The sequence below is a fragment of the Bufo bufo genome, chromosome 3 (assembly GCF_905171765.1).
Source record: "Bufo bufo chromosome 3, aBufBuf1.1, whole genome shotgun sequence".
Lineage (NCBI taxonomy): Eukaryota > Metazoa > Chordata > Amphibia > Anura > Bufonidae > Bufo > Bufo bufo.
This window is the reverse complement of record NC_053391.1, coordinates 319,909,480-319,934,245: the sequence shown is the minus strand read 5'-3', so window position 1 is coordinate 319,934,245 and position 24,766 is coordinate 319,909,480. Positions and strand designations below refer to the sequence as shown.

General features: G+C 43.0%; 1 protein-coding gene and 1 non-coding gene across 2 annotated transcripts in view; both read left to right on the top strand.

Moving 5' to 3' along the window:
* The window catches only part of PPP1R8 (protein phosphatase 1 regulatory subunit 8), a 35,633-nt gene extending 11,770 nt beyond the window's left edge, over positions 1–23,863 (top strand). The window contains exons 3-7 of the mRNA XM_040421903.1: positions 6,573–6,726; positions 7,525–7,742; positions 22,458–22,602; positions 22,913–22,977; positions 23,060–23,863. Coding sequence (XP_040277837.1) covers positions 6,573–6,726; positions 7,525–7,742; positions 22,458–22,602; positions 22,913–22,977; positions 23,060–23,401 — 924 coding nt within the window. The 3' untranslated portion in view covers positions 23,402–23,863. The remainder of the gene's footprint in view (positions 1–6,572; positions 6,727–7,524; positions 7,743–22,457; positions 22,603–22,912; positions 22,978–23,059) is intronic.
* Positions 1,861–2,008, top strand: LOC120996851. The gene has a single exon (XR_005777949.1).
* Positions 23,864–24,766: the final 903 nt, after the last annotated feature.

The window sequence follows — 24,766 nt, the reverse complement described above, 5'->3', positions numbered from 1 at the left end:
CGTCCTGGGTGCCATTAGTAACACTGAAAGCATTTGGAAGACAGTTCCGTCTTCAAATGCTTTCAGTACACTTGCGTTTTTCCCGGATCCGGCGGGCACCTCCGCAACGGAAGTGCATGCCGGATCCCAACAACGCAAGTGTGAAAGAGGCCTAAGGTGGGCCTATTTATGGACTGGTTGGTGGGAGGGGTTACCTTAGGGGAGAGAGATAGCAATATGAGCCTCCGTGTCTTGATATAAAATTAAACATTTCATGCTTCAATGCTCTCCCTTGCCCTGCGAGGGGTTCAACGCCGATGCCCATCTGAGAGGGGCTGCCTGGGTGAGGAAGGGTATATATCCGGGTCAGCTTGAACCCGAGCAACCCCTTATTAAAGCAGTCAGGTTACAGAACATCCAGTGCTTTGTATTAAAGGGTCGTATCCACAAGACTGACACCTGTAATTGAGAATGGGGATCCCCCCCAACCCATATTTCTCAGCTGCTGTGAGTGGAGAGATGTGGCTGTCTCTCCGGTTCACTTATGTGGAATATCTGAAAGCGGCCAGGCCGTCCTGTGGATATGCTTTAAAATTTAAATGCATTTTGCAGATATGATTGGAGGGTATGTTTCAAGCGGTATATATGCATGAGCATTTGTATCCATGGCCTTAAGATTAGGGCTGTCGAAGCATACTTGGTAGATCTTGGATGGTTTTGGCTATGTTCACATCTCTATTGAGATGATCCGGCAGCCTGATCTGGCGTAAATGCCGGCTGTCGGCCGATAAAAGATGCTGAATGCAGTGGTATTTGTCTTGACGAAACCTGGCATTTATGCCAGAAAGCGGTCAGCTCCCATTATAGTCAAGAGAGATCCGGTGGTTGATGCCTCTGGCAGTGACCTATATTGAAATACAGCATGACCAGTCTTTGTTTTTCCTAACATCTGCCATCAGCGAACAGACAGGAAGCCATCATAGGTAGGATAAGTGAAACCTGTGTTTTCAAGTTCGGCGTACAAGTTTCGGGTTATCTAAGAATTGTGCTATGGAGGCAACTACCACGGACCATAACTTAAGGTCCGTGGTGGCAGAATCCATAACGGAATTCTTAGATGACCTGAACCTTGTACGCCGAACTTGAAAACACAAGTTCGCTCAACACTAATCATAGGCAGTAGATTTTTTATTTATTTTTTCTGTGCATATACCTGTAATTAGGGATGAGCGAACTTCACATTTTGAAGTTCGGTTGTGGTATATGCTAAATTGCGTTACCACGGACCATAACGCAATTCCATGACGGAATGCATAATGCAATTCAGCATATACCACAACCCGAACTTCAAAATATGAAGTTTGCTCATCCCTACCTGTAGTAATCTAATGTGTATGGTCAGCTTTAGGCCGAATGCACACGGCTGTGGAACACGGCCGTGAGCGGTCCGTGGTATCCCGGCCTGGCACCCTGCTGAGAGCAGGAGCGCACGGCGTCATTGGTTGCTATGATGCCGTGCGTTTTATGCCGGTGTTGCACTACAGTAATACACTGGTATGATCTATACGAGTGTATTACTGTAGTGTAGCGGCGGCATGAAGCGCACGGCTGCATAGCAACCAATGATGCCGTGCGCTCCTGCTCTCAGCAGGGTGCCAGGCCGGATGCATTCGGCCTTAGTTATATTTTCCCTCAGTAAGTGACTTCTCTACTGGCTAAGACTCTTTCTGTAATCCTCACATCAATCCCTCTGTAATTCTGAGATCTTGTACACGCTAGGACCTTGTATTTTATTATCCTCTTTATATGTTCATCTTTTGTTTTATTTAGTAGCTCTGAGAAATTTTCCTTTCTTGCAGTATATGAGTAATGGTTTCTACAGTGCACTTGATACTAACCTAGATATCTGCTCTGGATCCTCTCCAGGGTTTATCCGTGGTATCTGGGTCCAAGAAGTGCTATAGTAACTGCCGTAAGCATTTAAGCTCAGGGTGTGAAGTGACACTGAGTTATAACTTGCTGTACAGATACTATTGTATTACACAGTGTGGTGTTTACCTTTATACATTTTATTGCAGGTTCTTTGTATACTATATGAAGAGATAGGGGGAGATTTATCAAAACTGTCTTAGCTGTTCATAGCAACCAATCCGATTCTGCCTTTTATTTCTCAAAGGAACTCTCTGAAAAATGAAAGGTGTATTCTGATTGGTTGCTATGAACAACTAAGCTAGTTTTTCTTTAAACCAGTTTGATAAATGTCCCACATAGGCAGTATATATAAAGTGCCTTGAAAAAGTATTCATACCCCTTGAACTTTTCCATATTTTTTTCACGTCACGCCCATGTTTTATTGGCATTTTATGTGATAGACAAGGCATCAGCAACCTTCGGCACTCCAGATGCTGTGAAACTACAACTCCCAACATGCACAATTACTCGGCTGTTCTTGTAATACCCATAGAAGTGAAAGGAGGATTCTGGGATTTGTAGTTTCAGAACAGCTGGACTGCTGGAGGTTGCTGATCCCTGTGATAGACCAACACTAGCAAGTATGTGTTAAGTGAAAAGAAAAAGATGCTTGGTTTTCAAATTATTTAATAAATAAAAATCTGAAAAGTGTGGCGTGTATTTGTGTTCAGCCCCCTGTACTCTGATATCCCTAAATAAAATCCACTGTGACCAATTGCCTCCAGAAGTCGCCTAATTAGTAAATAGAGTCCACATGTGTGTAATGTATTCTCAGTATAACTACAGCTGTTCTGTGAAGGCCTCAGAGGTTTGTTAGAGAACATTAGTGATCAAACAGCATCATGAAAACCAAGGAACATACCAGACAGGTCAGGGTTAAAGTTGCGGAGAAGTGTAAAGCAGGGTTAGGTTAAAAAAAACTCTGAACATCTCACGGAGCACTGTTTAATCCATCATCCGAGAATAGATTTATGGCACAACTGTAAACATAACAAGACAGCTGTCCACCTACACTGACAGCCCAGGCAAGGAGAGCACTAATTAGAGAAGCAGCCAAGAGGGCCGTGGTCCACTCTGGAGGAGATGCAGAGATCCATATCTCAGGTGGGAGAATGTGTCCACAGGGCAACTATTAGTCGTGTACTCCACAAATTTGGCCTTTATGGAATAGTGACAAGAAGCCAATTTTTTAAAAGCAAGTCATAAGAATTCCCGTTTGCAGTTTGCCACAAGACATGTAGGGGGACACAGAAAACATGTGGAAGAAGGTGCTCTGGTCAGATGAGACCAAAGTTGAACTTTTTGGCCTAAATGCAAAAAAAAACTGTGTGGCGGAAAACTAAGACTGCACACCACCGTGAACACACCATCCTCTACTGTGAAGCATGGTGGTGTCGGCAGCATGTTGTGGGGCTGCTTTTCTATTTTGCAAAAAAGAATGGACAAAAATTTCAGTCTCTAGATGTGCAAAGCTTCTTTTCACTTCACACATTGCTACTTTTTGTTGGTCTGTCACATAAAATCCGAATAAAGTACATTTAAGTTTGTGGGTGTAACGTGAAAAAATTTGGAAAAGTTCAAGAGTTATGAATACTTTTTCAATGCACTGTAGTCTGTGACAGGAGTAGGCATTCTTGGGTTCCTATAGATTTACTAGAGAGCTTAAGAAGTTATTCCTTAATAAAAAGAGAAATCTCTTCAGGACATTAACGCCACTAGATTCCAAATTGTACAAATGAAATAGGCCTGCTTACAGCACCCTTGTTGTCCTTCTTTAGTAATGCCCCTACAGCGCCTCTATTTACTGTGCAACCACAGGACCTCTTATAATGCCACCATTAAAGGGGTTGTCTGCTTCCGCGGGTCCGACTCCCGGCACCCCGCTGATCAGCTGTTTGAAGAGTAAGCAGCACCTATACAAGCGCTGCCGTCTCTTTTCTGTTTATCTGCTCGCCTTTGCAAATGCAGCGGTGAGCAGGTGTAATTACAACTATGGGGTCCCCATTCACTTCAATGGGATGGCTCAGTCCTGTTCAAGTGAATAGGACAGAGCAGTCCCATCGAATTGAATAGGGACGCCATAGTTGTAATAACAGCTGCTCGGCACTGTGGTTGCGATGACGAGCAGGTTAACAGAGAAAAGAAGATGGCGCCCGTATGAGTGTTTCCTTCTCTTCAAACATTTGATCGGCAGGGGTGCCTGGGGATAGGTCAGTAAACAACTACCTACAAACACAACAGAGTCTCTGCAGCTCAAAAAGTTGTACATATTATTTAAATAAAGATATATATATGACATGATAAAATAGAGGTAAAATACCCACAAGAAATAAAGGTGCGGTTCCCCTGAGAGATGGTATGGCAATACCTTGGCACAGCATACATGTAATTGCCTATATAGAGGTGGCTGTAAGTATTAGAGATGAAGCTATCAGCAAAATGTTTGCATAGTTGTATTTATATAGAGTTGGCTCATTGTTGAGGGGTATAGACATACCGTATTTTTCACCCCATAAGACGCACCCCCCCTTAAGTGCGTCTTATTGGGCGAATGCTGCCATTTTAACTCTAACACTGATACATCGCAGGCCGTGAGGCTGCACAGCGCAGCCTGCGATGTATCAGCGAGGAGGGTCTGGAGGCCGGCAACTGCTGGAATCACGGCGGGTGCAGTCACTGTACTCTATTACACCAGGCCCCGCACACAGCAGTATTGATATGTAAAGTGTAGGCAATCCATATTTAAAGTGTAGAAATCCTCTGCGGTAGGGCAATCCACCTAGTACTCACTATGAAACTCCCGTACTGGCAGGCTGGCCGGTCACTCACTTGGTCAGGTGCATGCTCCGCCTGCTTCATTAATAAAGTGGGAGGAGCATGTGCGTGACTAAGTGAGTGACCAGCCTGCCTGCTAGTACTGGAGTTTCATAGTGAGTACTACGTGGATTGCCTACACTTTATATATGGATTGCCTACACTTTACATATGTGCCCCCCCCCCCCCATAGAAGTGTCACCCACAGATGCCCCCCCCCCATAGAAGTGTCACCCACAGATGCACCCCCCCCTAGGGGTGGGCGGTATAGGCGATATGCGATATAAATTTGGGCCACGATATGGATTTTCGCCATATCGCCGGACCGCGATATGATCGCGCTCTCTGCGCGCACCATTTTCTCCCGAGCCGGCACAGTGGAGGGAGAAGGAGGGAGTCCCTCCCCACTGCGCGGCTGCCGCTGAACACCAATGAGGACAGAGTAGGAGGAGGAGGGGAGGGACTGTGGCCACTGCACCACCATTGAATGTGCCCGCCATATCCCACAGGGTCCCCCTCCTTCCCCCCATCATTAGTGGCAGTGGGCAGTTCCGATCGGAGTCCCAGCAGTGTAATGCTGGGGCTCCGATCGGTTACCATGGCAGCCAGGAGTCACGCTACTGAAGTCCTGGCTGCGATGGTATGTTAGTGAGCAGCATTATACTCACGTGCGCCGTGGCCGCCGGGCGCTCCTTCTTCTGTCTGTGCGGCTCATTGCTAATGCTTATAGCATTAGCAATGCGCCGCACAGACCTATGAGAAGGAGCGCCCCCGGCGGCCACAGCGCACGTGAGTATAATGCTGCTCACTAACATACCATCGCAGGGAGGGGAGGGAGGGGGGTGGGTTTGAGTTACCAGAGGGGGCGGATCAGAGGCTGGGGGGGGGGGGGGCACATCAGAGGCTGGGGGGGGGCACATCAGAGGCTGGGGGGGTCACATCAGAGGCTGGCTGCCATGGTCAGCTCCCTGCTGTTGTGTGCACAAAGCACATGGCAGCAGGGAGAGTGTAAAGTCCTATTCACCCTAATAGAGCTCTATTAGGGTGAATATGACAAGGGTTCTAGCCCTTAAGGAGGCTAATAGTTATTAAATAAAAAGTAAAAAAAAAAAAAAGTTTAACCCCCCCCCCCAATATAGAAAACAATGTATTGCAATATATATCGCATATCGCACATGCTTAAAATTATATCGCAATATAGATTTTAGGCCATATCGCCCACCCCTAACCCCCCCCATAGAAGTGTCACCCACAGATGCATCCCACCCATAGAAGTGTCACCCACAGTATATATTATATTTCTACGTCTAGCTTTACAATTTTTTTAATGTGCAATCTATTTGCAAAAGGTCAGTAAACAAGCAGACAGTCCTTTTTAATGCTGACACCAGTGTTAACAAAGACACCAGTGCATCCACTTTCTGTAGTTCCAGATGGCCACCATTTACAGTTCCTCCAAAGATTCCCAAATGCCCTCCACAATTGAGCAGAGCAGCAGCAACAAGACGAGGGAGAGAGGTCTGCAGTGTTGTGAAAACCTAGATCATCGCTTTCCCAAGCTCCTCTGGACTTGCTTTAGTTTGTCGACATGAAAGTGCTTGTCAAGTGTCTCCATTTAGTCATTACCGCAGTGATTGGTGATTAGCAGATTACCAACCCCTGGTTTATGATGTACCAAGTATTTATGTTTTGAATCCTTTTTCTTCCAAAATAATTTTTTTTAGATCTATACTTTGACTTTGGGGGATTTTTAAGCTTCATTATCGTTTTGCATTTATTTATTTTTTTTATTATTTCTCCTCCTTCAGAAACTTATCATTGATGAGAAGAAATATTACTTGTTTGGGAGGAACCCAGATATGTGTGACTTCACAATCGACCATCAGTCATGTTCCAGAGTCCATTCAGCCCTAGTGTACCACAAGCATTTGAAGAGAGTCTTTCTCATAGATCTCAACAGCAGTAAGTATACCAAGTCCCCCCTTCATGACCAAGGCCTTTGGTGCCTGAATATCCATATCAGGTTGTCATCTTGTATAATGAGGCCCAATACTTTATTTAACTTGCGTCATCAATGTACTACCTTAGAACAAAGGTTCCCATTTTTTGTGTGTCTCCGACCATTAGGCTAGGGCTACACGACGACATGTGTCGAGCGACATTTTGTCGCACCAATGTTGTGCGACTATTTTTATTTTTATCCAAGATGGATTTTTCTGTGACAGGAGCAGTTGCAGTGTGACACCATAGACCAGGCATGGCCAACCTGAGGCTCTCCAGCTGTTGCAGAACTACAACTCCCAGCATGCTCAGACTGCCTACAGCTATCAGCCTGCAGCAGGGCATGGTGGGAGTTGTAGTTTTACAACAGCTGGAGAGCCGCAGGTTGGCCATGCCTGCCATAGACTATCATTATAAAAACTGTCTTGTCGCGCGACACATGTTGCAGTGTAGTTGTGACTCATGTCGTCGTGTAGCCCTAGCCCTAGCCCTATCTTTGTCAGTAGAAACAGACTGACAGGGTATCGGCCAAATCTCTTTAATTGCAGTGTGATATACAACAAGATTTGCCATTAAAGCGGTGGTCATATATTTATATCCTAGCTGTACAGTGTCAAACATTAGTATGTGTGTCTATAGAGATGAACACAAACCGGTTAAACTCTGATCCCAAAATTTCTGTTGGCGTAGAAGAAAATTATTGAGTTTATAATATATCTTGGTGACTTTTCAGTAATCGATTTATTTATTTTTTTCTAGCCCATGGGACTTTCCTTGGCCATATTCGCTTAGAACCACACAAGCCACAACAGATTCCCATTGACTCCACTGTTTCGTTTGGTGCGTCAACTCGTATGTACACACTTCGAGAGAAACCTCAAACACTTCCATCGGCTTTGAAAGGAGATGATAAAGCTGGAGACGATGATGAGCTGAAAGGTCTTCTGGGCCTTCCAGAGGAGGAGACAGAATTAGACGTGAGTTATTTTTATCTAAAGTAGACAGTTTCTGTTGCTAATGAGAACAATTTAGTGTATTCAGACTTGGCTAACATTCTACAATTATACAACATGTGACTGCAGCAGATTGTAGTAAGTCAAGGCCCTCGGGCAATTGCCACACCTTGACGTCCTTTTTCTTAATGGTGATCTCACAGCCTTGGAAGGTGTAACTGAGATCACCATGGGAGTCTGGCAGTTATTAATACCTGGGCTCCTGTTGTGATGGCCATTTATCCTCTTAGATGCTGACATCTAGGTGGTTAGGTAGAGAGGGTGTTCCCTCTGCTGCCCCCCCCCCCATTGGTTCTCCACGGACCCCAAGACCTGCTATAGATATGTTTGTCATAGCTTTATGCCTGGCTAACCTCCGGCACTCTAGCTGCAGTAAAACTAGGACTTCCAAGATGCCCCCTTGCTTGGCTGTTCTCAGAACTCAATAGAAATGGATGGAGCATGCTGGGAGTTGTAGTTTCACCACCGCTGGAGTGCCGGAGGTTAGCCATCACTGCTATATGGCGATTAGATCTTGCTTTTCTAGATTGTCTGTCTGTGATCTGCTGATGGCTTGTATAAACTGTCAGGTCCCCTAGTGGGACTAAAGAAATCATTGAAGTGGACCTTTCATGGAATATTTTTTTTTTTTTAAGTAACTTTGCTTATGCAGACAGTCCGGACGCCCTCCACTGATTCTGCCATCCTTGCCCCTTTTTTTTTTTTTTTTCAAATGCCTTACTGTGCCCCCCTGCAGTTTCCGCGCCCAGTATGTTAATACTGAGTATCGGTACAGGGAGGAGCAGACGCCAGGGTCCTTGCCTGTACTGGTACCCCAGAGATTGATTGAGAGCAACATGGCACCCATAAACCAGTCCACCAAAATTTCGGCTGCAAAAGCCAACAGGTGATCTTTGCCTTTTGAACCCTGCAGTGTATGTACCCAAACAGCAGTTTATGTCCACAAACAGCAGTTTATGTCCACATTTATGGCATTTCCATATCCAGCAGAACCTGCCTAACCATTAAAGGGGCGCGGTGTGAGTCTCAGGTGGCACGAGCACAGCATACTGTGCACTGAAATCTGTGGAAAACTTGCAATTTTCGTTTTACAGTCACCTGCTGATTTATTTCTGCTAAATACCTGACTGTCCAAATGCTTAGTCCACCACTTGATAAATAACTTGAGGGTTGTCGTTTTCCAAAATGTGGCCACCTATAGGGAGTTTCCACTTTACATGTACCGCAGGGTGTCTGCAAATGTGATGTAGCACCCGAAAACCTTTCCAGCAAATTCTCCAAAAGCCAAATGGAGCTCCTTCCTTTTTGAGTCCTTCTCTGTCCCCATGAAGTAGCTTACATCCATATTAATGGCATTTCCATATCCAGTCTAAAAATTTAAGATGTGTGGTGTGGGGCTTAGGTGGCATCAGCTGGGCACAATATATTGGGCACTGAAAGCCCTAACTGTAGAAAACTTGCAATTTTCATTTTGCACAGTTAATTTCTGCAAAATATCTGTGTAGTCAAAAAGCTCTCTCCATCCTGTAATACCTTGAGGGGTGGAGTTCCCAGAATGGGTTCATTTCTCGGAGATTCCATTTATTATTTCACCCCAGAACCTCTAAAACACAAGATGTGTAAATCACCACAATGGGAGTCAAAATGCGCATGGGGCTCTTTCATTCCTGATCCCTGGTGTATGTCCAGTTAAAAGATCATGGCCACATGTAGGGTGCTTAAAAAAAAACAGGAAACTCTGCATAATACTAAGGCCTCATGCACGTTACACAACCATTTTTAGCCCCAGGAAAAGTCTATGGGGCTATTCACATGGCCGTTCTTTTAACGGCCAGTGAATAGCGTCCGTCCAAAAACAGGATATGTCCTATTTTTGGCCGTTTTAACAGTCAGACGGACCCATTGAAATCAATGGGACAGTTTTTAATGGCCGATTTACAGGAGTGCACCCGTCTAATGGCCGTTTAAAAACGGGTACACTTTACCCAGGAGGGGTAAAAAAAAAAAAACTCGCCTCATCCACTTGCTCGCGGTGCGGCAGTCTCTTCTCTCTTCATTAAGCAGGACCTGCGATATGCTTGGTGACCTAACCACGTGGGAGCGCGCAGTGACGTCACCGTGCACCTTCGTTCAGCAGGTCTCGTTCAGTGAAAAGAGAAGAGGCTGCTGCAGCGCAAGCAAGTGAATAAGCATTATTTAAACCATGGGGGAAATTATTTAAGATGGGGGACTACATTGGGGGCATTATTAAAGCTGGGGGCAGTAAAAAAAAAAAAAAAAAAATACACTATGGTGGACATTATTTTACCAGGGGCCCTACATGGGGGACATTATTAAAGCTGGGGGCCTACAAAAAAAAATTCTTACACTATGGGGGAAATTATTTTAGCTGGGGGCCTACATGGGGGCAATATTAAAGCTGGGGGCAGCAACAAAAAAAAAAATCCTACACTAGGGGGGACATTATTTTAGCTGGGGCCTACCATCCTGTGGGTGTTCTCAGAAGGGTGGGTCTAGAAATAACTGCCAGTCAAATTCATCCATTTTTCATGTCCGTTTTTAACAGACATGAAAAACTGATGCAAAACACACGGCCAGAAAATGGATACATTGATGCAAAATCGCCATGAAAAACTGACAGTGTCTGTTTTTAACAAACTTTTTTTTTTTTACATGTTGTGTGCATGTAGCATAAGAGGGCTTAGTTTTTACACTGACATATGCTGGGCACAACATATTGGACACTAAAATGGCAGATCAGTGGAAAAATAGTTTTTTCACTTTGCTGTCTGTTAACAGCTTGCTCGTCCTAACTGGCCGGTACTTAATGCCTTAGGACGAGCACTGACAGTTCAATACTGCACAATACAGATGTATTGAAACAGGGATTAGACCATGACATTTTGAAGTCCCATAGTGGGACAAAAATAAAAAATAAGTGTTCTTAACAATAAATAAATAAAAAAGTTTCAATTTAAAAAAAGCCCATAAAAAGAGACATAAAATTGTAAAAAGTAGAAAAAAAAATTATACGGCAATCTAACTGTGAGCAAGGAGGAGATTCGGAGGACGCAGGCGGTGCTGTGCTCTTTCACAGGAGGGCGTGGCTGGGCTCCAAGAAGGTTAGTACAGCCCCTTGGGCTCCTTACCAGGCTTATTTACATATCTATAAAATCATTTTTTAAACACAATAAAAGGACACAGCGCTATGGGACAGGTATATTGCGGACATGCTAGCGCGATCTAGCCGTGCATGTCCGCATCTCTATAGGCTAAAACGAGGTGACAGAATCCCTTTAAAAAAAACAAACATATTAGGTATTGTCACATCCGTAACAACCTGCTCTATAAAAATATCATATGAGCTAACCAGTCTGATGAACACTGTAAAAAATAAACCGTGCCCAAAAAAACTATTTTGTAATCATACATCACAAAAGTGTAATACCAAACGATCAAAAAGTAGTATGTACCCCAAAATCAAACCATCATCTCATCACGCAAAAAATGAGACCCTAACTAAGACAATCGCCCAAAAGATAAGAGGTTTGGCTTTCAGAAAAACGGAGACATAAAAACATGTGTTTTTCTTTCAAAAATGCTTTTATTGTGTAAAACCAAAATAAATATATAAAATAGACAAATTAGGTTTCGCCACGTCCGTAACAACCTGCTCTATAAAAATATCACTTGATTTACCCTGTCAGGTGAAAACCATAAAAAATAAAATAAAAACCCTGGCAAAAAAGAAAAAAAAAATTGTCACCATAAATACCAAACAATCAAAAAGTAGTATGTACCCCAAAATAGTACTAATCAAACTGTCACCTCATGCCACAAAAACTAAGCCCCTACATAAGATAATCGCCCGAAAAATAAAAATATGGTTTTCAGAAAAAGGAGACATTTTTATTATGTAAAACTGTGAATCCAGTGGGTCTTAATGAATAGATCTCCTACTCTTGCTTTCTGTAGCCTAGATGGTCCAATAAGTGTTTTGATTATACAAAAAAGTATCTGGGTACCAAGTCAGTGTACAGACCAAAATCCTGCCTTTATGTTCTAGACAAATATGGCCAATTAAATGTACACAATTCTATAGGGACACCCTGGATCACCTTATCATGGTTGTGATTTAACCAGTGATTCCATAAATATAGTTTGTCCCTGTCTCCATTTCCCAATGGGGCACCAGAGTTAGCCTGTTAGTGATTTACTTTAATTTAGGCGCTGTATAGTAGAAGGAACTATCGGAGCACGAGGGTAGCGTCACCTAACCATGGTAGCACTCTGCTGCATCTGCGCTGTCTTAAACAAGGTAAATCCGGTCTTATCTACCTCACTTCCGGTATTTGGAACGCACTATGCGTTCCACCGTCTGTCGGCGCTTTTCAGATGCGCTCCACAGCACCTAGATGACGTCCTTCCGCCCTAATTAGTATGCATTATAAAGCGCTTGCGATTATTATAACCAGCTTCGCCGTTATCTTTATGAATCTGGGTATATATAATTTCTAATCGAGAATCATAAACATATAAATCAATGCAATGCAATGTTTTGTCTGACCACATGACCGGAAAGTGACGTCAGACGTGCGGTTTTCAACATAGCCTATAAAAGAAACAACCGTAACATCACTGGTGCGGTCCTTTTTATCTCGGTGCCCTTATCATATGTGTCTGATTATTTGCAGCATTTTTGTATCAACAAAATGCTGTCCCCTGATGAACCATTTGGACATCTCCTTTTGGGGAAACGCGTCAGGAGGATTGTTTATTCAGCAGGGACATCTAGGGAACCTTTTCGGGGCAGGTGCTCTGCTTTTAGGCAGAGATAGCCGACAGGGATAACCCGGGGAAAGAAGATCTTCCCCCACCCTATTTTCTCGGCTGCAGGCCCACAGACAACCTGGTCATGTGTAACCGTGAGTCTCCTAACATCTTGATCATCTGTATGCAAGTAACCGGGAGTTTTTATCAAACAACTGCTGGTTATCTTTTGCATCTCTGTAGGGTCTATCATAAACGCAGATGATAGGCCGGTTACTTTTTTCCTTGCTGAAATTGTATTATTTTACTGTGCTGATGTTGTATCCTCAGTGCAGGCATCGGATATAGGTCATCATATCTACATTTAATAGATATAAGCTTGGGGTTTACTATTTTATCTGCATATAAATAAAAGTTATATTTTAGGGGTTCTTGTTCAGTAATAGCATTTATGTAAAACTGAAACAAAATAAAAATAAAAGTAGACCTATCTGATATTGTCAACTCCATAACAACATGCTCCATAAAAATAGCACATGATCTAACCTGTCAGGTGAACACCGTAAAAAATAAAAATGGTTCCATTTTTTGGTTACCTTGCCTCACAAAAAGCGTAATCTAAAGCAATCAAAAGTCATATATATCACAGAAATGGTACCAATGAAAGTGTCACCTTATCCTATAATTTCCAAAATGGGGTCACTTTTTTGGAGTTTCTACTCTAGGGGTGCATCAGGGGGTCTTTAAATCTCATATGGCAACTTAAAATTATCCCAGTGAACTCTGCCCTCCAAAATCCATATGGCGCTCTTTTCCTTGGGCGTCCTGCCGTGTGCCCGTAACAGCAGTTTACCACCACATGTGGGGTGTTTCTGTAAAATGCAGAATTTATTTTTTCATTTTCTCAGCCAAGCGTTTCTAAATTCTATGAAATGCCTGTTGGTGCTCACTACACCCCTTGAAAATTCTTTGGAGGCTGTAGTATCCAAAATGGGGTCACTTTTGGGGTGTTTTCACTGTAGCGGTACCCCATGGTCTCTTCAAATGCAACATAGTGTCCAAAAACCATTACAGCAAAATCTACCCTCCAGAATTGTTATCCCTTTTGAACCATGAGATTGGGGGCTTGGCGACTATGACAAAAATGAAAATCGTTATTAATTGAACATGTAACCTCGATTTCGATTATTGAATGATTATTTGGGGTGTGGCTTGACTCGGGCGAGGCTTAGGCTACTTTCACACTAGCGTTGTTTTAATCCGGCGTTCAATTCCGACACCGGAACTGCCCGCCGGATCCGGAAAAACGTGTGAAAACGGATTACATTTGAATCCTGATCAGGATTTTGATCACAATAAAAAAAATGCATTGGAAAAAACGGATCCGCCATTTATGGACTTTTTTTTCACATTTTTCGTGTTTAACATCCAAAAGCCGGATCCGGTTTGACTGAACACACAGCGCCGGATCCGGCGTTAATGCAAGTCAATAAGAAAAAGACCGGATCCGGCGTTCAGTCAAAGTGTTCAGGATTTTTGGCCGGAGGTAAAAATACAACATGCTACGTTTTTCTCCATTCAGAATGCATTAGGATAAAACTGGTCAGTTCTTTTCCGGATTTGAGCCCCTAGGACGGAACTCGGCGCCGGAAAAGAAAAACGCTAGTGTGAAAGTACCCTTAGGCTCCATTCACACGTCCGCAAAATGTGTCCGCATCCTTTCCGCAATTTTGCGGAAAGGGTGTGGACCCATTCATTCTCTATGGGGACGGAATGTGCTGTCCGCATCCACATTTGCGGATCTGCACTTCCGCATTCGTGCTTCCGTTTCCGCAAAAAAATAGAACATGTCCTATTCTTGTCTGCAATTGCGGACAAGAACAGGCATATTCTATTATGTCGGCAATGTGCGGTCCGCAAAATGCGGAACACACATTGCCGCTTTCCGTGTTTTTGCGGATCCGTGTATCCGCAAAACACATTGCGGACGTGTGAATGGAGCCTTAGGGTACTTTCACACTTGCATTTTTCTTTTCCGGCATAGAGTTCCGTCACAGGGGCTCTATACAGGAAAATAACTGATCAGGTATGTCCCCATGCATTCTGAATGGAGAGTAATCCGTTCAGGATGTCTTCAGTTCAGTCGTTTTGACTGATCAGGCAAAAGAGAAAACCGTAGCATGCTACGGTTTTATCTCCGGCTAAAAAAACTGAAGACTTGCCTGAATGCCGGATCCGGCATTTTTTCCTATAGGAATGTATTAGTGCCGGATCTGGCATTCAGAATACCGGAATGCCGGACCCGTCCTTCCGGTCTGCGCATGCGCAGACTGAAAAAAAGGTGAAAAAATAAATGCCGGATGACAACGGAAAGACGGATCCGGCATTTCAATGCATTTTTTCGACTGATCAGGCATTTTTAGGACTGATCAGGATCCTGATCAGTCTTACTAATGCCATCAGTTAGCATACATTTTGCCTGATCCGGCAGGCAGTTCCGGCGACGGAACTGCTTGCCGGATCTCTCTGCCGCAAGTGTGAAAGTAGCCTTAGGGTGTTATACGACACCAATGGTTTGATCATATTTTGAATGTACAGCCAGGTGATTTGGATGTAAATACAGTCTGCAGTTAGAGCACATCTTGTTTGTTTCATTTCAAATCCATTGTGGTGTATAGAGCCAAAAATGTTAGAATTGTGTCGATGTCCCAATATTTATGGACCTGATTGTATGTGTGTACACCCCTTAGTGACCAGCCTGACCAAACGTTTTATTTCTTTTTCATAGTCGTCTTCCAAGAGCTATAACTTTATTTTTCCGTCTATGTAGTTGTATGAGGGCTTTTTTTGCGGGACAAGTTGTAGTTTTTAATGGTGCCATTTTGGGCTACACACAACATTTTGATTATCTTTTAATAACTCTGAGGGGGAGATGAGGAAAAAACTGCAATGCTGCAACTGAGTTTTAAGTCAAATTTTGCAGCGTTCATATTTTGGCAAAAATAACATGAAATCTTTATCCTCTGGGTCAGTACGATTATAGCAATACCAAATACATGTATTTTTTATTTTAAGTTTTACTACTTTTGTTCAATAGAAAAAAAGAATCTTTTTTTGCATAGCCACATCCCAAGACACATCTTTCTATGGAGTTGTGTGAGGGCTTGATTTGTGTGAGGACTTGTAGTTTTCATTGGTATCATTTTGGGGTAAATAATACTTTTTGATCACTTGTTATTACTTTAATCACTTAAATTTTTTTCAGTGGCGACTAAGAATAAATGAGCAATTCTGGATTATTATAATTTTTTTGTCGTTCTCCGTAGGGGATAATTTACATGATATTTATGATGTGCGTGTCGTTACTGAGGCAGCAATGCCAAACATGTGGGGGGGATTTTATTTTTGCAATTCTTTTTCATTGAAAACCGTAGTTTCAATGGGGGAAAAAAAGCATATTTTTATTGGAATTTTTTTAATTTTTAACCACTTAATAGTCTCATAAGGTGACTATAAGGCTCCATTCACACGTCCGCAATTTTCCTTACGGTCCGTTTTTTTGCGGATCCGTGTTTCCGTAAAAACCTTCAGTTTTTTTACGAAAGTGCATCTACATCCATTCCTTGTTTCGGTTTTTCCGTGTTTCAGCAAAAATAAAAAAGGAAGGAGGAACCTTTGAATCTTCAATTGCGGATGTGTGAATCACGGATGATATGCGGATGACATTTGGTGAAGTTTTTTTGCGGACCCATTGAGTACAATGGGGCCGCGGACTGCAATTTGCGGCCAAAAGTAGGACATGCTTCATTTTTTTTGCGGAACCGCGTCACAGAAGTGATTATGCGGACAGCAATTACTCCCCCATTGAAATAAATGGATCCGCACCTGTTCCGCAAAATTGCGGAACAGATGCGGAAGAAAAATTGCGGACGTGTGAATGGAGCCTAAGGCTAGGTCTACACGACATTTGTCGCACCAATGTCGCGCGACAATTTTTATAATGGTAGTCTATGATGTCACGCTGCGACTGCGAAACGATAGTCGCAAAAAACCCAAGATGGATTTTGCTGCGACTGTCGCAGTCGCAGCTTGTTGCATGTTGCAATGCGACACCACAGACTACCATTATAAAAATTGTCGTGCGATATATGTTGCAGTGTAGTTGTGCCCTATGTGTCGCGTGACACATGTCGTCGTGTAGACCTAGCCTTACAGGCAATCTTTTGATTGCTTCTAAAATACAATGCACTGTCCCTATAGTGCAATGCTTTTTAATGTCAGAGCTATACTGACATTGACCAGCAGGCTGCGCCTCTTTGGGAACACTCAAGGCAGGCTTGGGGCCTACACCAGGTCCCAGCTTGCCTATACACACATCTGCACCCCTAAATTGCATTTGCGGGGTGCCGATGGGAGACGGTGGGAGTCTGCTCCCTATGTCACCACTTAAATGCAGCGGGCACCATTGCATGCAGCATGTAACGGGTTAAACAGCCCGGATTGGCACTCCTGTCTGTCTGGGCTGTTAGAGCAGGAGCACGGCGAACCGTGCAGCGCTTAGACCAGGCCCAGCCTAAACCCCCTTAATCAAATAAATCCCAGCAGGCGTATCGATTTTCTTCAATGCTTTATTGTTCCATATACAGGACGCGTTTCGGCCCGTCCAGCCTTCCTCAACTGCATGTTAACAATTGATAATATCAGGTATTTATAGGCTTAGTCACATGACCCTGCCAATCAATTCAAACAGGAAGTGACATCACATCAAAATTAGTATCAAAACTACATTTAAATAACACCCTTGCGAATACTACGCTGAAAAGATACCCCTGTGAATATTATAACGAGAGTCTCCTCCCATCATCGCGTCGTAGTAGTCTGCAAGGAAACATAAAATTCATATTAAAAACACATCACTTCATAATCCCTATTAAGACCCTTAATAGGGATTATGAAGTGATGTGTTTTTAATATGATACTAATTTTGATGTGATGTCACTTCCTGTTTGAATTGATTGGCAGGGTCATGTGACTAAACCTATAAATACCTGATATTATCAATTGTTAACATGCAGTTGAGGAAGGCTGGACGGGCTGAAACGCGTCCTCTATATGGAACAATAAAGCATTGAAGAAAATCGATACGCCTGTTGGGATTTATTTGATTTTGTAGTGGGAGCGATCCCTTCCCGTGCAAGCGAATTTTGGGTGGTGAGCGGTCTTTCCTTTTGATTAAACCCCCTTAATGACCGCCATAAAAAGGTGGGCACTAAGGTGTCAAACACTAAACCGAAAAAAAACTACATAGGATACGCAAAGTGCTGTTGGTTAATCGGGCTGATGGTCGGTTTTGTTTATCAATTAATCGCCCAGGCCTGCCGGACGTGTGCCCACTTATGGGGTGTTGCTGCATTCATCAGAAAATGAGTAACAAATTGTGGGGTGATTTTTCTTTATAGAAGACCGCATCCAGCAGCAGGAGCAGTAGGATAAATAAAACTAACATTTATTTCCAATCCCGGTCAGACAGGTAACACTAACATGTTTCAGACAGAGTCCTTAATCAGGGCCAATTATGGGTAGTTTCTTTTATGTAAGCCCCTCAAAGTGACTTCAGAACTCAATTGGTCCTTAAAGTAGGCTTTCTTGAAAATTTTCTTCTGCTAAAATCCTAAGCCTTCTAACATTCTAAAAAAACTAAATTACCTCAAAGTCTTGGATAAGTAAAAGCATTTCAAAGTTGTTACCACGTAAAATGACATCTCAGGTTTGCAAAATTAGGCTTGGTCAGGAAGTGGTTTAAAAAAATTTCCACTACTGGTCAGCAGAGGGAGCTACATTTTTTTAAAGTGGTGAAGCCAAGCCACTTGTTAAGGGTACAGCCACACAATGTTTTTTTAGACAAGGTTTTGAAGCAGATCTGCCTGCAGGATTTTCTCCAAGAGCCAGAAGTGGATGTAAAAGGAATCTGAAATATAAAGGAAGGATTTATATTTATTCCTGGTGGATCCACTTCTGGCTTTGGCTAAAAATCCAAGAAACTGTGTGCGGCCATACCCTAAGGCCACCTGCACACATTGCGGAATACGTGTGGTTTTTCCGAGTGGATTTCTGTGCAGAACAAATGTATGTAACACAGTACCAGCAAAGTTTGAAATTAAACAAATTTCATGTACACTTTGCAAATTTTGTCACTGAGGACATTGACCTGCCGTGCAGATTTCCAAATCAGGAGCATGTCAATTATGTTTGCAGTTTTTGCTGCAGATTTCACCCTTTTCCAATGAAGGGTGATATCTGCGGTAAAATTGCCTCAAATGCACACTAAAAACTGATGTTAGAAATTGTGGATATGGTGCAGAAACGCACACAAATCTGTGTGGAAATTCCATGTGCGTTCACCAGCACTTGCGCAGGTGGCCTAAGGATGCCTTCACACACAGCAGATTGTGTTTCAGAAAATTCCTTCACTGAATATCAGTTCCGTTTATTTGAATGGGGTTGTTTCGGTGGGAGGCACATGGATTTTTGCAAGCCCCATTCAGATGAATGGAATTGATTTTCAGTTTCAGAAAACTTTCTTCAACAAAATCTGCCACGTGCCACACCCTAATCGTGATCTGGCCTTTCCTGCTGACCTCATGCCTCTCCCCTTGGCTGTGTTCCAAAGGATGGGCTGGCTGGGAAGTTATCAAGGTCATCTTTACATATTCAAACCTTACTAGCAAAAGTTATAAAAGCTACAAAATGTAACTTTATATGGCCTTCGCACACAATAAAGCCTGCCCAAATGCACATGGAGTCCTGACCGTTTCAGTATGAGTATATGTTGTACTTTATGCCACAGGATTATCCGGTAATTTATTTTGATGACAAACCTATGGATGGGTCATCAACATAAAATTGGCAGTGGTTCACCCAGCACCCTCACAAAGCATGCTTTTAGAAGAGGCTGGACGCTCTATGAGCACCGCGACCTCTTTCTAGGCTACGTGACATAGCTGTAGATCAGTCACATGGCCCAGTTCCATCTCAGCCCCATTGAAGTGAATGGGGCTGAGCTACAATACCAAGCACAGCCGACTCCCTGAAACAGCAGATCGGTGGGGGTGACAGGACTTTGACCCCCACCCCCAATGTGATGATGACCTATTTTGAGGATAGGTCATCATTATCTTCACCTGGATGACCCCTTGAAGCCTAAGGCCTCTTTCAGACGAAAATGTGCGGGTGCGTTGTGGGAACACGCGCGATTTTTCCGCGCGAGTGCAAAACATTGTAATGCGTTTTGCACTCGCGTGAGAAAAATCGCACGTTTGGTATTAAAACCCGAACTTCTTCACAGAAGTTCGGGGTTGTGTAGATTGTATTATTTTCCCTTATAACATGGTTGCGGATGCTTGCGCAAGCACTTGCTTGCGGATGCTTGCGATTTTCACGCAACCCCATTCACTTCTATGGGGCCTGCGTTGCGTGAAAAACGCAGAATATAGAGCATGCTGCGATTTTCACGCAACGCACAAGTGATGCGTGAAAATCACCGCTCATGTGAATAGCCGCATAGAAATTAATGGGTCGGTATTCAGTGCGGGTGCAATGCGTTCAACTCGCGCATCGCATCCGCTTGGAATACTGAAAGGGGCCTAACACTTTTGTCTAGAAATGCTACTTCAGCTTTCCTACTCCACCCTCTACTGGAGTGAGATTGTAACTTTAAAAAAAAGTCTCAATGATAAATCAGGAGTGAAACTAAGACACTCACTTTTCCACCCTTATTGGGTGGTGTAAAAATGCAAAAAGTCAAAATTTTTGCTCAACTGAGCCCTAAAATGCACCAAAGGCCCATTTTGTGACCTTTTGAAGCCAAAATTCTGGAGTGAAGCCATGATGAATCAGGGCCTATGTGTCTCATGGTGTCTACTTGAGACGCCATATATCTTTCATACACATTGTGACATATTTGTATGAATCAGAACAAATCTCTCCATGGCTGTTAATGAAATTGGAGGCTTGGTATAGGCTGTAAGTCAGTTATGTGCACAACAGGGCCTTTTACAGTTTTTAACCCCTTAAGGACCAGCGCCGTACATGTATGGCGGGCTGATCGGGCGGGTGCAGGAGCTGACTGCTGGGCCCCTGCTGCATATGCCGGCATCAGTAAAAACACTGAAGCCGGTGTATTACCCCTTGTATGCTGCTGACCGTGGCATGCAGAGGGTTTGTGGAGGGTATGCGTGCCCTCCGCATCTCCATCGGATCCCCGCGCTGCAGTTGTGGGGACCCGATGGCAGAGAAGGCAAGCCCGATGCCTGCCTTAGGCATCGGGGCTTGCCTTCTATGGAAGCCTGTGAGATCTAGCCCCTTAGGCCTCTTTCACAGGGGCGTCGCGTGTGAGGGCCGGACAAGATGCGGGTGCGTTGAGGGAAAATGCACGATTTTTCCGCGCTAGTGCAAAGCATTTTAATGTGTTTTGCACGTGCGTGAGAAAAATCGGCATGTTTGGTACCCAGACCCGAACTTCTATTATTTTCCCTTATAACATGGTTATAAGGGAAAATAATAGCATTCTTAATACAGAATGCTTAGTAAAATGTCCATTAAGGGGTTAAAAATAATAAACAAATTTAACTCGCCCCATCCACTTGATCGTGTAGCGGATCTCCTCTACTTTCTTCAGGACATGGCTAAAGGACCAAGGACCTTTGATGACGTCACTGCACTCATCACATGGTCCATCACCATGCCTCTAAAGGCATTCCGTTATGCATTCGATCAGAATTGCATTATGGTCCGTGGTAACGGAATCCATAACGCTATTCACCTTTTACCAGTAAACGAAGCGTGAACGAATTTCTAAATATGAAATTCGCTTATCTCTAATCACACAATTACACTATCTGTTTTAAAAGCAGAAAGAGAAATTTTGAAAATTGCTAATTTTTCAACATTTTTGGTAAATTTGGTATTTTTTTTATAAATAAAAATGAAATATTTTTACTCCAATTTACCAGTGTCATGAAGTACAATATGTGACGAGAAAACGATCTCAGAATGGCCTGGATAAGTAAAAGTGTTTTAAAGTTATCACCACATATATTGACACTGGTCTGATTTGCAAAAAATGGCCTGGTCCTTAAGGTGAAAAATGGCAGGGTCTTGAAGGGGTTAAATTAGGTTTCTGTTACTAAGCCTACTTTCACACTGGCGTTTTGGTTTCCGTTTGTGAGATCCGTTCAGGGCTCTCACAAGCGGTCCAAAACGGATCAGTTTGCATTCTAATGCATTCTGAATGGAAAAGGATCCGCTCAGAATGCATCAGTTTGCCTCCGTTCTGTCTCCATTCCGCTTGCAGCGCTTTGGTGTCCGTCTGACGAAACTGAACCAAATGGATCCGTCCTGACACACAATGTAAGTCGATGGGGACGGGTCCGTTTTCACTGACACAATCTGGCAAAATAGAAAACGGATCCGTCCTCCATTGACTTTTAATGGTGTTCAAGACGGATCCGTCTTGGCTATGTTAAAGATAATACAAACGGATCCGTTCTGAACGGATGCAGACGGTTGTATTATCTGAACAGATGCGTTTGTGCAGATCCATGACTGATCCGCACCAAACGCGAGTGTGATAGTAGCCTAAGGTGACAAACACTTAGCAATTGCAACTCTCACCCCCCATGATCAGCTGTTTCAGGGTGTTAACAGTGGACAGCAGGCTCAATCTTTGCAGTTTCTGGCATCCGCCAGCACAGCCACTGCAGAGTGGACAGCGCCTTGTGCTTCTGGCTCCGCCCACTGTATAGTAAAGCAATTTGTAATGGACCGATCATTTCAATGTGAAGTCATTTATATTATATGCACAGGTTTGAAATGGGCTGTGATTTTCAAACTATATTTTTTCTTTTCCAGAATCTTACAGAGTTCAACACTGCTCACAACAAGAGAATATCTACACTAACCATAGAAGAGGGCAACTTGGACATCCAGAGATCTAGAAGGAAGAAGAGGAATTACAGAGTCGCCTTTAGTGAAGATGATGAAGTTATTAATCCAGGTGAAGAAATGCATAACAGTTGTGGACATTACAAGGGACACATTAGGGCCATGAATATCATTTGACAGCTTATTGTGACATCCGATAACACTTTTTTATGTTCTGCTGTTATGAAAGTGTCAATTCAAATGATTATACCTGAAGCCAGTAACAGTGAGGTTTTATGATATGGACGGAGAGCATCTGGCGGTCTTTTACTGATCTGTGTGTAATGCACTTTTGCCTCATATTTGAGACCCTAATTTCACTGTGTTCCACTATGATGATAATGTCTATGTAAATCACACATAATTTTTTTTTTTTCTAACAGAGGATGTAGACCCTTCAGTTGGTCGGTTCAGGAATATGGTGCAGACAGCAGTAGTTCCAGTGAAGGTAAATTACATTTTCTTGCCAGAGTTAGTGCTTTCAAACCTAACTTGTTTTTCCATACAAATCTGTATTTCTCTTCCCTCAGAAAAAGAAGACTGAAACGTCTGGATCTCTTAGCTTAGAAGACTCTGTGGGACGTCGTGTGCAGAACTTCCCGTTTTCTGGAGGCTTGTATGGAGGTCTCCCTCCCACTCATGCTGAGTCAGGAGCACAGACAGCTGGTGGCCATGGTACAGCTCTGATGGGTGGCATGCCTTTCCCTAACTTGGCTCCAGAAGTGGATATTGCACCAACCACACCCACAGCTGCCCCCATGACTGCTGCCCCTACATCATCCAGCTTCACTGCAGATACTGTTAATGAGCCCAAGAAAAAGAAATATGCAAAGGAAGCATGGCCTGGAAAAAAGCCTACACCCCTTATTTAAAAGACAAATAGAAACTGTTATCTAAGGGGGCACACACACGTTGAGGAGTCATTTTTCCACGTATTCCAGAAACTGTGGCTTTCATGATGGTGGACTCACTGCTACATTGTGGGCTCTGAAATAAAAAAAAGAACTTGACCTACTAGATGAATTCTTTTTTTTTTTTAAATGCAGATATTGCTTTATATAAAAGCTCAGTATATCCTGGTTTCCTAGTGCATGCACTAGGGAATGCAGGGAACTTTTTACACTGCTAAGGAGCACTTCACTCTGCAGCCACCTGGATTCCATAAATAAGCCCCGCTAATGAAGACCGGACAAAGTACACCCTTTCACCACAGAGAAACATGTCTTCTCCTATCAGGACAATAGGATATACCCCCACATGCATATGTACAGCTATACGTTTTGTATATGTAAGTGGTTTTAATGATCTGTAAGATTAGATATACTTTTAATCTATTTTAACTACTTTTGTGTTTTATTCAAATGTTTGTATAACAACCTAAAGAAAATCAGTTACAATATGGCACCTACTCCATTTTGAGATGACATGTTTATGACCTCATCCTCCTCACTAAAGAATTGTTGGAGGTGAAGGATTTATATAGGGAATTTTCAGGTTATTCTTTTATCTGAAAATCTCCGTAATCCACATTACCAGGTAGAGGTTTTCTTAGTTGTGTTTTTATTTTGCTTTTCCACTGAAAAAAACCTGAAAAATGCATTTGATTAAAAAAATGGATCCAGGATATAGAGGGGTAAGACCCAATAGCACGTGTAAGCGGAGCCTGTCAGGCTTTCTGGTAAGTCTGCACTGCTGTACTTGCTGTCAAAAATATTGGCACACTCTACAAACCCCATTTAATTAAAGGGAATCTGTCAGCTCCAAAACACCCCAAACCAGAGTAACAGTCTATAGTTCTTTGATGCGGATATCATCATACTCACTTGCATTCTGACGCTGTGCTCCTACAGAACAGCAGTAAAATACATTGAGAGGACTCCTCTTTGAGTCCTCTCCATTATGTGCGTGAGCTCCAGAGTCCTGTCAATGCATTTTACTGCTGGTTTGCAATTGAGTTTGAAGATAAATATTACATAATTGAACTCGGCGTCACTGACATTATATAACACTTAGGGTGTACTTACACCAACAGATTATCTGACCAATTTCTGTCCTATTAGACCAATACTTGATGTATATAACAAAATATCTGTGTGTACACGGCCATCTAACCAATGATTGGTCTGAAAATCTGTCAGATAATCTGTTGGTGTAAATGCACCTTTACTCTAGTTTAGAAGGTATTTTGGAGATGACCGATTCCTGTTAAGAGCCCATCAGGCTTCAAAGCTACCTGA